The 14,943-nt window shown below is 38.7% G+C and overlaps 1 protein-coding gene across 1 annotated transcript in view; it reads left to right on the top strand.

Annotated features, from left to right (window-relative positions):
- Positions 1 to 4,625: 4,625 nt before the first annotated feature.
- WDR44 (WD repeat domain 44) overlaps positions 4,626 to 14,943 on the top strand; it is a 58,014-nt gene continuing 47,696 nt past the window's right edge. The window contains exons 1-2 of the mRNA XM_044682839.1: positions 4,626 to 4,691; positions 14,462 to 14,536. Of these exons, the coding sequence (XP_044538774.1) occupies positions 4,626 to 4,691; positions 14,462 to 14,536 (141 nt within the window). The remainder of the gene's footprint in view (positions 4,692 to 14,461; positions 14,537 to 14,943) is intronic.

The raw sequence follows: 14,943 nt of genomic DNA, 5'->3' as shown, positions 1-14,943 counted from the left end.
TTCTACCTACTCTTGTTTGATCTTGCTTATACCTATTTGTTTAAGTATTATCTCTACTATTAAAATGTAAACTTGAAGGCAGGAATTATTTTGACCTTTCTTTATAACTCCAGTAACTGGTAAAGCCCTTAATACATGTTCCTTTGATAACAGTGGATAGAGCTCAGAGCCTGGAGTCAGGAAGATCCGAGTTCAGTTCAGGCCTCAGACACTAGCTGTGTGACCCTGGACATGCCCTTACTCTTTCTACCTCAGTTTTCTCAAATGTAAAATGGAGATAATAATAGCGTCTACCTCCCAGAGTTGTTAGAATCTAATGTGATAATATTTATAAAGTGCTTAGTGTAGTAGTAGTAGCCTGGCACATTATAGGCAGTTAATAACTGCTTGTTCCTTTCCTGCCTTTGATGCCTATGTAACCTTGGGCAAGTTGTTTTGTCTCCTTCAATCTCAGTTTCTTTCTCGGTAAATTGAAAATATTGAACTATATGGCCCCAAAGGTCCCTTTCAACTCTAAATCTATCATCCTATGATGAAAGAAGTCAGAGGAAATATTGTTCAGCAACATTCAATGAGAGAGGTCAAAGTCTTATACCCTCGCTTTATACCTATATGTCAGGAATACTTTCAGAGGAATTTAAAGTAACACAAGATTTCTGATTTCAAACAATACAATTCAACCATTTCTTAACTATGGGGAAAATCCTGCCCTTTAGGAACATACATTTTACTGGGGGAGATACAAGGATCTAGAAAAATTGATGCAAAATCATTATTTTTGTAATGGGTAGTAGAAATTGCATTAACAAGCTTGGTTAAAATACTAATAACACTGTGCTACTGTAAACTGATCCAACCGTTTTGGAGAGCAATCTTGAATTATGCCCAAAGAATTCTAAAACTGTGTATACTTTTTGACCCATCAATATCACTATTAGGTCTGTTTCCCAAGCTGATGAGGGAAAAAGGAAAAGAACCTATATGCTCTAAATATTCTCTAGGTTCTAATATATATGTGTTCTAAAGTATTCCTTGCAGCTCTTTATGGTGGAAAAGAACTGGAAATTGGGGGGGGGGTGACTATCAATTGGGGAATTTAAAAAAAACCATGGAAAGACCTACATGAAATTATAAAGTGTGAAACAAGCAGAACCAAGAGAACATGACATTCAGCAGCACTATTTGAAGAATAACTATGAATGTCCACTTCCAGAGAAAGAACTGATAAATAGAAACATGCATGACAGTTTTTATACATGCTTTTTTTGATTTATTAAACAATGCCTTCCCTAGTGCAGGGAGAGGAGAGAGGGAAATACTGGGGAACTTTAATGTAACAAAGAAATACTTTTTAAAAAAAGAAGCTCTATGGGATTTAGAACTGGAAAAACAAAAAACACCTTAGGTAAGGATGAACAAAGAGCACATAAGCTGAGCCCCAAAGGGAACTGAGAGAACTCATTTCAAGTGTGTGTGACAGCCCGTGCAGAACACTGTTGGGGGACAAAATGGCCTCTCTGGAGAGCAGCAATTGTTATGGTGTTAGCAGACCAAATGGTTGGTCACTGCTCTTACTGGGGAAGTGCTGGTGATAATCATATTTGTGTAAATGGCAGCTCCTTGAGGATAGGGACTGTCTTTTCTTTGTCAGCTTTGTATAATCAGACCTTGCATATAGAAATGCTTATTGCCTGTAGATGCAACAGAAATGGGGGATTAAATCCCAAAGTAGACCAAGATTTATTTTGAATGCAGATTTTTCTCTTGAAGCAGCACCAAAAACTGGCTTTACATGTAGAGACTTGATGGTTGTGGTAGGAGCTTCATGGTTCTGCTGCCATAGAAATGGAGAATTCTGGGAGTTTAGTGAGTCAGTCTAGAGCTATCTTTACCATAAAGGAATCAAGGATACTCACAATATTTTGCTTAAAGTAATATATACTTGTTTTGTTTTGAAAAGGGAGATAAAGGAAAATTTTTGTAAAATTTTATTTTAAATGCACTAGGAGTGACTTCTGTTTGTAAGAACATATTTAACCTTTTACATCCAAACATTCTTCTTTTTTTATTTTAAACCCTTAACTTCTGTGTATTGGCTCCTAGGTGGAAGAGTGGTAAGGGTGGGCCATGGGGGTCAAGTGACTTGCCCAGGGTCACCCAGCTGGGAAGTGTCTGAGGCCGGATTTGAACCTAGGACGTCCTGTCTCTAGGCCTGGCTCTCAATCCACTGAGCTACCCAGCTGCCCCCCATCCAAACATTCTTTATAAAATTTTCATAGTTTTAAACTTTTATATATGGCATTTTCTTCAAATAGAGTATCCCATACTTTTAGGCATCACGAGAATTAATTGCAGTGCTTATTTAATAGAAACATAGGCTCAACTGGGGTGAAAGGGATTAGAACAAAGATTTGGGCATTTGTCCAGGAAAATGTACTGATCTTTTAGCCTATAAGAAGATGGAATCTTAATTTGCTATAGGTCGGACCTTTTTCATTGGATTTTCTCACATAACTTTTTATATATAAAAGTAGAATACCTTTCTAATTTTGACTCCACACTTGCCTTCCCAGTTTGTATATAACCATACTTCATGTAGGATAACCCAAATTGAAAGGAATGAAATGATCTGTGTGTGACCCGTAGTTACATTATGACACTAGGGTCCAGAATATAACTGGAACTTGGTTTATCAAAATATTGTAGCTCCACTTAGCAGCTAGCAAAGCAACAGAGCTAAAATCCTTCCCCTTCTTGAAATCAAAGGCTTTATATTTACCGGAATATATTCCTCCCTCTTCCAATCTCCATGGAGTTCTTTCCTTACCCAGATGCTAAGCAAGATGTCCTGCTTTTGTTTACCTTCCCTATTATAATATCATTGACCCACCATATGCCCAATGTGATCTTTGAAGAACATACTTCTGTATTTGGCTGACAGGGACTTCACTGTGTACAGTTGGTGTTGTGCCCTCTGCCCTAGGGCCCTATTCTCTTCTCTCTCTACACTTTCTTTTGGTGGTCTCATTTGTGGCCTTCCATTCAATTACAATCTCTATGCTAATGATCTATACATCCAGCTCTAATCTTTCTCTTGAGCTCTAATCCTGAATCATCAGCTGCCTACCAGACATTTCTATCTAGATTTCCACATATACAAAACAGGATTGGTGATCTTTCTCCTATTCTCTTCCTTGGGCACCACAATCCTAATCACGCTGGATTACAACTTCACTGTTATCATGAATCTTCAGTCTTATTCACCTCAGGGATCCAATCTTCTTTCTGCATAATGTTGCTTTCACACATTCCCTCCTCTTCTTAGGCATAGCCTTCTGAAAATAGTTAGTCAATGAACTTGCCTCTGGCCTGCCTCTCCAAATCCAATGGCCTAGGCCAGTGACTGCAAACCTTTTAGAGACTTTAGAGAATGAGTGCCCAAACTGGAATCCTCATGCCGCATGTGAGCCCTCCAACCCTTACTCCAGACAGGGAAGGGAGGAAGCACTCCCATTGGGCTGTTGGGCAGAGGGACATGTCATATAAGAAATGTTCTCAGGCACAGGTGGAGAGGGGGAAGGGAGCAACCCCCTCTGAGGGAGCCATAAATGGCCCTAGTTCAAGCCTTCCTGCTTTAGATCTTTTCTCTCACCAATCCTTCCTCTACACAGCTGCCAAAATTATTTTTGTAAAGGACAGATCTGATTGTGACCAACCACCGCCCAAGAAACTACAGTGGCTCCCTGTTGCCTCTCAGATGAACTATAAATTGCCATGCATTTATAGCTGTTTGTAACCTGGCCCCTTCCTACTTTCTCCATCTTATTACACTTTATTCCTCTCCATAAATTCTATGCCTCAGCCACAACAATCCATCTCTCATCCGTGTACCTTTATGCAAGCAGCAATGACCTCCTTGTACTGCTCCTCCTGGAATTTCCTGGTTTTCCTCAAGATTCTGCTCAGATGATACTTTTTACATAAAATTTTTCCTGATCCTTGAGACTTTTGCTGGTATCCTCCCTTTCCCATAACCATTTATTTTGAATATGTTATTTATATGTACCTTTTATCCATTTTGTCTCCCCCATTAAAATGTAAGTTCCTTGAGGACGAGATTGGTTTCCTTTTGCCTTTGTATCCTTAGAACCAAGCATAGTGCCTGGCACATAGTAGGCATTTAATAAATGATTATTGTTTGATTGACTCTGACCTACACCCAGCGGTTCACCATTCCTTTAGGCTCCCTACCCCTTGTAGTGAGAGAATTCTTTCTCATGAGCTTTCCTGCTTCTTGAGATAAGATAATTAATAAAAAAAAAATATCAAGACTAAGCCATTCCAGGTATTAGCCACAGCTACCAAGGTTAAGTTCTAAAACTACAAAGAGCCTTGGGTATGGACCAGTTCTTTCATTTTCCACCTCTCCCTCTCCCTTTTATTCCCTGTTCCTGGCTCTGGCCACTTCTGCAACTTTGGGTGTTAGGGGAGTAGGAATTGGGAGTATATAACACCAAATAATTAACTTTGATCTTGGCTTCTCTTCACTCAAGCTAATTGAAGTTCTAGGAATTAACTTTATAGTTTTCAATGAAAATCATATACCTTTAGAGTTCAAACGCACCATGGAGTCCATCTGGTCATTGGATTATAGGTTCAGAGAGCTTGAAGGGGCTTCAGAGGCCATGGAGGTGTTCTTCCCTCTTCTTATTTTATTGGAGAGGAGACAGAGACCCAAGAAAAGTCTAGAGTCATACAAGTGGTTGAATGATCTTTCTACTGCATCAGCTGCCTCTCCATGTGCTACAAATAGGCAATTCCAGAACTTGTCTTAAACAGTGAGAGAAAAAAGACCAGAAGCCAGGCCACTTGACACTACCAGGGCCCTTTATTTTCTGTTCTGTGTGAGACTTGCCCTTCTGTACCCTAACAATCGGAACCAGTTCTGCTAATAGCACTCAATTCTAGAGTGTTAGGGTTACCAAATGATTTCTAGATATTGTCTCATTTGATCCTCAAAGCAATTCTGTGAAGTGAGTGGTGCTATCCCCATTTTATAGCTGCAGAAACAGAGACTTTGACAGGCCTCCGTGATTCCAGGTTTAGTTATTGCTCTGTCATATTATGCCACTTCTCAAGAGGAAAGAGTCTGAAGAGCTGGCTTCAAATCGTAGCTCTGTGACCACGGGCACATTACAAATTTCTGAGTCTTTTTTAAAAATCAGTAATAGAGGTGAGAGGAGCAGTTAAATCAGATGAACTTTAAAATTCTTTCCAGCTCCAAACTCTATGAATGCATTCTCTCCATCTTAAAGTTGAAAAAACACAGCAAGAAATGGCTTGTCCACCTATTCACTATAAGTTCAAGACTTGGGCAATAAGGAAAAAGGCCTCAGAGCAACCAAAATGGAAATTGCATAGCCCTTTAAGAACAAGGAGAAGGAATGGAATAAGCATTTATATAGTACCTACTATGCCAGGCACTGTTCTTTAAGTCCATGTTTTTGGAGGCCTTCAGACCTTCACTTAGATATGATGAAATTATAATTGAGACACAACTCTACTCTATTTTGGTTATTTGGTTTTCCATCCCAGAAAAGACTGAAAGCAGTAAATTAAAATCTGTCATCTTTCAGAGGCTCCATTTGTAACAGCAAGGAGGAATAACTGATAGTCCAAAAACAAAAGAGGAGACAAATTCAAAAGATGGTTTTCTGGGCCCATTTACTATGGAAAACTTAAGAACACCTCATAGCTTACTAACTGCCGAAGGCACTGTTTGAGAATAATTGATGTTTCAATTTAATGTAATAGTTTAATTTAATGACTATGTGTCACTGAGAAAAGGTTAAATTGTGTTCAGTTATACCCTGCCTTAATAAGGCAGGGATCTATGTAATATATTTTGGATGGATTGAATTAAAATGAGTTAAAATAGAAAAAGTTTGAATGCTTAAAAGATGTAAGTTGTAGTCATCTAGAAAGTGTGTGTTTGTGTGAAACACTTTCTTCCCTGGCAGTGCTGGTAAGGGCTATGTTACTGGGATTTACCAAAAGATGAGTTCAAAGGTATAGAATCTTAATCTGCTTGATCTTCTTGGAACCAGTCAAATACTTTGACTTCCTCCTGGTTCCAATCCTAGCTAGCTAGCTTCAGGAACAGACCATTATATAAGTCATCATTTCAAGGTGATTATCAAAAAAGACTGCTAACTTATGGAAAGATAATGTACCTAGCACCAGTCTCATTAAGTTGGCATTCTTTTTGTTCTTTGGTTCTCTTGGCACATATGGAATTCTTTTGGTTGCTTTTTAAGTCATGTCTTCCACACACACACATGCATTTTTGACTAGAAACTAATATTTTTTGATGGATCAAAGGAGAACTTAATTATCCCCTCTTTAAAAAAATGTCATTTTTAAGAAAATTTGTGGTTTATAGTCAAAGTGATTATGACATGGACCCAATGTTAAAATGCCCAACTTGGTGTCTCACTGAATTTGCTTTGCATCTAGGAGCCCAGAACATAGTCATATGATTCCATATTCTAGAAAAGTTAACACTAGATAGGGAAGGTTGGGATGAGACAGCATCCATCTTGAAGAGGAAATCCCTAACAGTTACTGAGAGCTCACAGAAAAGGCTTGAAACGTGAACTCTGTCCAGGCTTAAAGAGACTTTTGGACTTATGTTGTCAGAGAACTTTCTGGGCCGCACAGACACTGAAGGAGAGTCCTTGTGGCTATTTGTTCCTCTTTTCCCCAAGGAACAGAACTTAAGCGTGGCCTAGGTCAAATAAGGTAGTACCTTAGGCCCTTCTTACCTTCAGCTGGGATCCCACCAGTATTCAAACTAAGCGATACTATTAAGTACTGTTATTTCTTTTCACTGCAATGGTCTAATAAAACATGAATTCCTAGCTCTTTGAGATCAGGGATCCTGTCTGATTCATTTTCAGATCTTTCCCCTAGCATTGTGCTCTGTGTTTTTGTAAGCCTTTACTCAATGGTTTTTTTAGTTGGATACACATGAAGGGCAAGGCAAAATGCACTTTTAAGTAATTTCTAGTAAGACTACCTCCTATATTCTAGGTGTAAAGTCTAAGTACAAGACTTAGTGTTGACTGTGAATAGAGAACCACCAAGCAAGTTTGAAGGGGGCCTATCTCAAGCTAACTGTACCCTTCAGAAAAGTGAGCCCAGGTTCCAAGCTGAGGACCCACTGCCAGAGAACTGAGGCCCTGGGACTGATTCCTTAGAAAGTTAGGCCATCTGTTTACCTTAGATGTACATAGTACAAGAGGAGTCTCTTAGTCAGAATGACCTGGGTTCAAATCAAACCTCTGATACTTCCTGACTAGCCCACCCACCTTGGGCAAATCATCTCCAAGAATCATTACTCCATCTACCATCAGAGCTCTCTGTACTGATGAAATCACAGGTGTGCATACCTCACACAAGTGGTTGAGAAGCAGCCACCATGTTCAGGTGTCACAACCAGCTCTGTGGAGATGTAGCCTTTTCAGGGCCAGCGTGAAAACTAGCGACCTCTGGCTTACACCCTTCTCAGGGCCTCTCTTTCTTGTAAAAACAAGAGGATTGGATTAGACGATTTCAGAAGTTCCTTCTAACCTGGAATTTTGTACCTTAGAACTTTAGGGTTCCATAGGCAGGGATCTTTTTGTTTTTATGGAATCACTTGAACTGGTGCTCATTTCTGGAATGCAAACTTTTTTTGGTCAAGTGTGTACATAGGAGACAGTTTGAGATTTATAAGAAATGTGTATATTTCTATAACTTAAACTGATAATATCCTTAGGGAACCCCACATATTTACTTCATAGAAAAGTTGCTTCATTTTTGGAAATTGTCCTAAATTATGATTTCTTCAATGTGGATACTTCTTAACACAGTTAACAATTTCTACATCTTAGTAAAGGGTTCTTAAGCCAGGGTTCAGGAGGTTTAAAAAATATATTTTTTGAACACTGTTAATTGATTTTCTTTGTAATCTTACACATTTTATTTTATGCTTTTAAAAACATTGTTCAGAGTAGAAGTCCATAGATTTTTTCAGATTTCCAAAGGAGTCCATAATATGACAAAGATGAGGTGATGAACTCATGCCTTAGTGGGCAGTTTAATAAACTGCTGAAGTTTAAAAAATCTTCAGCTGTAGATTAACCTTGAGATATAATGAACTTCTCATTGGAAGTAAATCATAAGTTACATCAGCAGGTACTAAAAGTAGAAGAACGGAAAGGTAGTTATATTTCATAGTCCAATGAACAAGAGTCAGGAGAAGTAGATTCAAGGCCTGATTCTGATACTTACTTACCTGCGTATCCATGGATAAGTTACTCTTTGAAGCTCAGTGTCCTCATCTGTAAGATAAGGATGATAATTGCTGAAAAGATTAAAAACTGTAAAGCAGGTTTCTAAACTTTAGGACCCTACATAAATATCTTAATCTTATGTAGACCTGGTGATGGCCCATAGGCTTGTGATGCTAGAATCAGCAAAGGTAATTTGGGAGAGGCTCATCACTGAGTTGGTCACAGGGTGATGAGTTTTTCAGCCATTACAATTCTTTAAAGCCTCTCCACTAAGGCACAGAATGCCCAGCGATTTGCTTTAGTGACAGGAACCCACGTGTAGTCATTAATGGGCTAACAACTGTTTGCAAGGAGGTCTCTAGTGGATGGCCCCTAACAGCCTTTATATGGCCCTGTTTTGTCAGATGTTTTTATTAGTAACTTAAGATAAAGACTTAGATGGCATGCTTGTGTCCATAGATGACACAAAGCCGGGAGGGAGAGCTAACACAGTGCATGAGAATCGGGGTTTAGAAAGAATCTCAACCAACTAGAATGTTCAGCTAGATATAACAACATGAAATTCAGTAGGGATAAATGTGAAGTATTATGCTTGAGTTCAGAAAATCAACTTTACCAATAGAAGATGGAGGAGGTATATGGCAAGATAACTTATCTGAAAAAACGATCTGGGACTTTTAGCCAATAGTAAGCTTTATTTGTATCAACAGTAGATTGTGGTAGCTCAGGAAGCAAATACAATCTTAGTCCTAATATTTCAGAGTAGGGTGATGAGAGTACTGTTCTCTGCCCTGGTCAAACCACAACTGCAGTATTGCTGGGCATCCTGTTTGAGAAAGATTTTGGTAAGCTAGAGGATAATGGGGAACACTGAGATCGCACCCACGTGAGGATTGGCTTAAGTAAATGAAGTCTTACATGGGAACGAGAGCTATCTTCAGTTATTTAAAAGGCTATCCTGTAGGGAGCAGCTGGGTAGCTCAGTGGATTGAGAGCCAGGCCTAGAGATGGGAGGTCCTGGGTTCAAATCTGGCCTCAGACACTTCCCAGCTGGGTGACCCTGGGCAAGTCCCTTGACCCCCATTGCCTACCCTTACCACTCTTCTGCCTTGGAGCCAATACACAGTATTGACTCCAAGACGGAAGGTGAGGGTTATTTAAAAAAAAAAAAGGCTATTCTGTGGCAGACGGATTCAACCTATTCTTTGTGGCTTTGAAAAGTGCCTTGAAAAGTAGAAGTTGAAGAGAAGCAGATTGTGACTTGATATAAAGCAAACTTTTCTACCCAATGGAGTTGTCCTCAGATGAAATAGACTTTCACAAGAGGTGATGGCATCCTCTTCACTGGAGATCTACAGAATCTGGCATATGGTTTATTAAACAGAGTATTCTTTTATACCAAGCTGCCTTCCAAAAACCAATGTTACATGTTGAAAATTCCATTTTGAATTTTAGAGTAGCAATCTGTAGGAGCTTTATTAGAAAGAGTTTTTGCTGCCTACTTACATCTTTTTCCTTTTGTTTTATCAACAGGTCCCCAACAAAGACTGGGTTTCCTACCTTAAAGGTAAGTAGTGCTTTGTGAACTATACATGTGTTTTTATATATTTTGTTCAGTGTTTGTACAGGCATCCTTTACTTTCTGCTTCCTCTAAGTCATTCTTTATTCTCTAACCATGTTAAAATGCCCTGTAGTCCTCAGTATGTCACTTGTTACCTCACAACATTGTGAATTAAGCACATTAAAGCATTGTATAACTGTCAACTAATATAATATTATGTTACTTGTTCTTTTTTTTGTTCTGGAACTATGGTTTCATCAGTAAGGAGCTCTTAGAAACTTCTTTCACCAATGCAAATTGGCAACTTGAAAGTAACTCTTAGAATACTGAAAATTCAAAGCAACTTGCATATGGTCACACATTTGGTAGATTTTCAAAGTAGGACTTGAATTCAGGTCTTCTTTATTCCACAGCCAGCCCTTTCTCCACTATACTAAGCTGCCTCTCCTAAGAAAATATTTATTACTGGATATATAAATTGGTACTCTAAATATGTCTGAATGGAAATATTATATGCTAATATGGAATAGGAATAAAGATTGGACCTGCCACTTCCTTGGTATAGAGAACTCCTGAGTGAGGCAACGTCCCCTACCAGGAATGGACTTTACAACTTGAAGCCATCAAGAGCTGCCCAAAGGATTGAGCATTTAAGTGATTTGCTAATAGTATGTGCAGAACCCAGGGCTTCCTGGCTTCAAGGCTGGCTAGTTAGCCATTAGAATATAAAGCTTTTTGTTATTGTTGTTTATTTTTTAGAATATTTTTCCATGGTTACATGATTCCTGTTTTCTCCCTCCCTACTCCCAGAGCTGACAAGCAATTCCACTGGGTTATACATGTATTGTCACTCATTACCTATTTCCATATTATTCATTTTTGCAATAGAGCAGTCTTTTAAAACCAGAACCCCCAATCATATATCCATAGAACTAAGTGATAAATCATATTTTTTTCTTCTGCGTTTCTACTCCCACAGTTCTTTCTTTTAACGTGTGCAGCATTCTTTCTCATAAGTCCCTCGGAATTGTCCTGGATCGTTGCATTGCTGTTAGTAGCAAAGTTTATTACATTTGATCGTGCCATGATGTTTCAGTTACCATGTACAATGTTCTCCTGGTTCTGCTCATTTCACTCCACATCAGTTCATGGAGGTCTTTCCAGTTCTCATAGAAATCAAACAGTTCATCATTCCTTACAGCACAATAATATTCCATCACCATCATATACCACAATTGGTTTAGCCATTCCCCAATTGATGGACACTCCCTCGTTTTCCATTTTTTTGCCACCACAAAAAGCACGGTCATAAATATTTTTATACAAACATTTTTCATTATCTATTTGGGGTACAAACCCCAGTAGTGGGGTGTGTGTGTATGTGTATCCAACCTTCCAAAATGGTTGGATCAGTTCATCACTCCACCAACAATGCATTAGTGTCCCGATTTTGCCACATCTCCTCCAACATTTATTATTTTCCTTTACTCTCATATTGACCAGTCTGCTAGGTGTGAGGTGATACCTCAGAGTTGTTTTGATTTGCATTTCTCTAATTAGGAGGGATTTAGAACACTTTTTCATGTGATTTTTGATAGTTTTGATTTCTTTATCTGAACACTGCCTATTCATATCCCTTGACCATTTGTTGTTATTGTTGTTGTTTTTTAAACCCATACCTTCGTCTTGAAGTCAATACTGTGTATTGGCTCTAAGGCAGAAGAGCGGTAAGGGTAGGCAATGGGGTCAGGTGACTTGCTCAGGGTCACACAGCTGGGAAGTTTCTGAGGCCAGATTTGAACCTAGGACCTCCATCTCTAGGCCTGGCTCTGAATCCACTGAGCTACTCAGCTGCCCCCCCTTGACCATTTGTCAATTAGGGAATGGCTTGATTTTTTGTAAGTTTGACTTAGTTCCTTATATATTTTGGAAATTAGACCTTTTTTAGAGAGTTTTGTTATAATTTCCCCCAGTTTGTTGTTTCCCTTCTAATTTTAGTTGCATTGGTTTGTTTGTGCAAAAATGTAAAGCTTTTTGAGGGCAGGAACTAGTCTAGCTCATCTTTGTATTCCAAGCACTTAGCACAATGCTTGCTTCATAGTAAGGCCTTAATAAATGTTTGATCTGTCTCTCCATCACATTGCCTCTCTTATATAAAGAATACAAATATTTTTTGAATTTTCATGACTTATTTCCCTTTGGTTTCTAATTTTTAATACAAAAGAGGTTATTCTCAATGCATGGAAGAGGACTAATGGAACTTCCCCTTATTGTATATTTTCAGTATTTTGAATCTAATTGATCACCACCACATTTGGACCACCAACTATGTTTGCGGGTTTGCATTTCTAGAGATGGGCTGTTGGGTCTACAATTAACTGAGCTATGGCTTCAGAATGTTCTCATGGAGAGAAACATGGCGGGTAGCAGAACAGAAAGTTGCATTTCTGCTATGTGGTCAAAGTAACAGGTGCTTTAGAAGTTGTTACCTGGAATGACCAGGGAGGACCTGAGGGAGGAAGTGGGGTTTGAAGAATGGGCAAAATTTGGATTGAGGAGGAAAAGAGAGAACTCTTGGTTGAGGGAGAGAACATGAGATTTTTTAAAAAGGGACAAGAATAGTTAACTGATGTTTTGGGGGAGAGGGTTCTAGGAAGTAAGTTTGGAAGGGAATGTCAGATCACATAGATCTTGAATGCTAGCCTGAGTATTAAAGCTTTATCCTATAGATAATAGGGAACCATTGAAGTTCTTTGAGTGATTTGCTAAAAGGAAGATTCATCTGACATCATTGTATAGAATGGATTAGAAAGGGGAGAGACTGAATATAGGGAGAACAGGTAAGAGATTCTTGGTGTATTTATCCAGCCTTTTCTTGAAGACCTTCATCGAGGGGTAATCTCTTACCTCCCAAGGTAGTCCTTCTCACTTTGGGGTAGCTGTAAAATTGCTAGGAAGTGTGCCTGTTTTTCTGCAAAATCTACCTTGCTACAACTGCCACCTATTGTTCCTAGTTTTGCTCTCTTTTGGGGCAAATACATTTTGGGTATTTTTTGTAAATAGCCAGATGTCATGACAGAAGTAATTAATTGTATTGCTAAAGTAAACTTATATTTTTCTTGTTTTACCCAAATTTGTACTAGTATTAACAATCATAGCAGAAGCATTAAAAGCTGTTTTTTCCTCTTTACTAAAAATGGAAAATGACTTATCATGTTTAATAATTGCTAGCATTTCTATAGTGTTTTAAGGTTTGCAAAGTACTTTACAAATATTCACTTATTTGAAGAGAAAAAATGAGCTGCCCTTGGGATTGGCCAGGACACAGTCAGCCTGGATTGTATTTGGTAGAATAACCCTCTATAAAGTCTCAAACCACTCCCTTCTGCAAAAGATCCATTAAACACTAGAGTATCAAAAGAATCAAAGGTATAAAGTATCTAAAGGCTATTGGAAAGCCATATTGTGAATATAAGTAGTTTCAGTATATTACCAAGTATGACTTGAGAGGAAGGAGTGCTGTAAGATCTTCTCAAAGACATGTGCAATTGGAAAAGGCAAAATCAACAGCAAGAGCTAACCAATGGATGGTTAGAGGATTGTATTTCCCATCTATTTAACAAGCTGAGCTGCCATCCCCTCAGGCCATCTTCTCTACCTTCTCCTTATGGCAATCTTAGATTCTCCCCTAAGGAATGCCATGGACTCTTATCCCTCCCCCTTTCCAGGTCCCCTTAATATGTCTTCCCCCATGAGATAAGCTCCATTAGGGCAAGGACTGTCTTGCTTGCTTCTGTTTGTCACCCCAGAACCTATCATAGTGCCTGGCACCTAAAATTGCTTATTTTGTCTGTCTCCATAATTTCATGTCCAACAAATGTTAAACAACCTTAGTCAGAATTCTAACGAGAATGCGGTATTTCCTTTTTTACTAGAATTACTTTGTACTATGTTGGGTTGGCATCAGGTAGATTCTGTGTGGAGAATTTATGAAAAGTCAAGGCTATGAATCCCCATGGGATGGGATAGCCTGGATAGGAAATGATCTGCCTTGATGATGGGATTCCCTGCACTGATAAGCTTAGCTCCTAGATCAATCAGAGTGGTGAGTGGAAACTGCTCCCAAACCCCAGATAAAGCTTGCATATTGCATCTCAGAATTTGAAGTCTACTTTAGGGTTAGACTTTGCATTAATGTTGCCATAAATTTATGAATGTAAAATAGTATAAAATAGCGGTAATGTCAGGGTTTTTGCTTTGAGTCTTTTATTCTCCTCCCAAACAGAAATCCATTCACACAGATACACATCTCCACTTCCTGAATTGCATACTTGAGTTAAAGATTACTTTAAAAAAAAACAGAGAAAAAAAAATAAAAAACAAAAAAACCCCAGAAAAATGTTAATGTGTTGGCTTCTCAAGTTTTTAAAAATCTTGGCTTTTAGGAATAAGGATACCAGATTTCAGCAGATTTGTGCCTGCTTTATCTAGATTTTCTTTTTTTAAAGATGGGAGTCTCATTCAGGTTTGTTATTTTGTTGGTTTTTTGGTTTGTTTTTCTAGGAAACAGATAGTGCCAAACATAAGGCTGGAAATGAGTCCTCTATTCAAGAATTGAAACAAGACGATTCCAAGAAGGTCAGTTAAATTTTATGAAGGATAGTTAAACTTTAATTTTATTTTTAAAAAGTAATATTTTATTTTTCCCCAATTACATGTAAAAACAATTTTTAACATTCATTTTAAAAAATGTTTTGAGTTCCAAATTCTCTCCCTCCCTCTTACCTCTATCTATCCCTTCCCCTTCCCTGAGATGACAAACAATCTAATAGGGATTTCACACTTTCAACTTTAAAAGTGCCAGTCTTTGGGGACAGCTGGGTAGCTCAGTGGATTGAGAGCCAGGCCCAGAGACGGGAGGTCCTGGGTTCAAATCTGGCCTCAGACACTTCCCAGCTGGGTGACCCTGGGCAAGTCACTTGACCCCCATTGTCCACCCTTACCACTCTTCTGCCCTGGAGCCAATACACAGTATTGACTCCAGG

Source organism: Gracilinanus agilis, chromosome X (genome assembly GCF_016433145.1).
Source record: "Gracilinanus agilis isolate LMUSP501 chromosome X, AgileGrace, whole genome shotgun sequence".
NCBI classification, from domain to species: Eukaryota; Metazoa; Chordata; class Mammalia; order Didelphimorphia; family Didelphidae; genus Gracilinanus; species Gracilinanus agilis.
The sequence above is the reverse complement of the archived record's forward strand: the minus strand, read 5'-3'. Positions and strand labels throughout refer to the sequence as shown.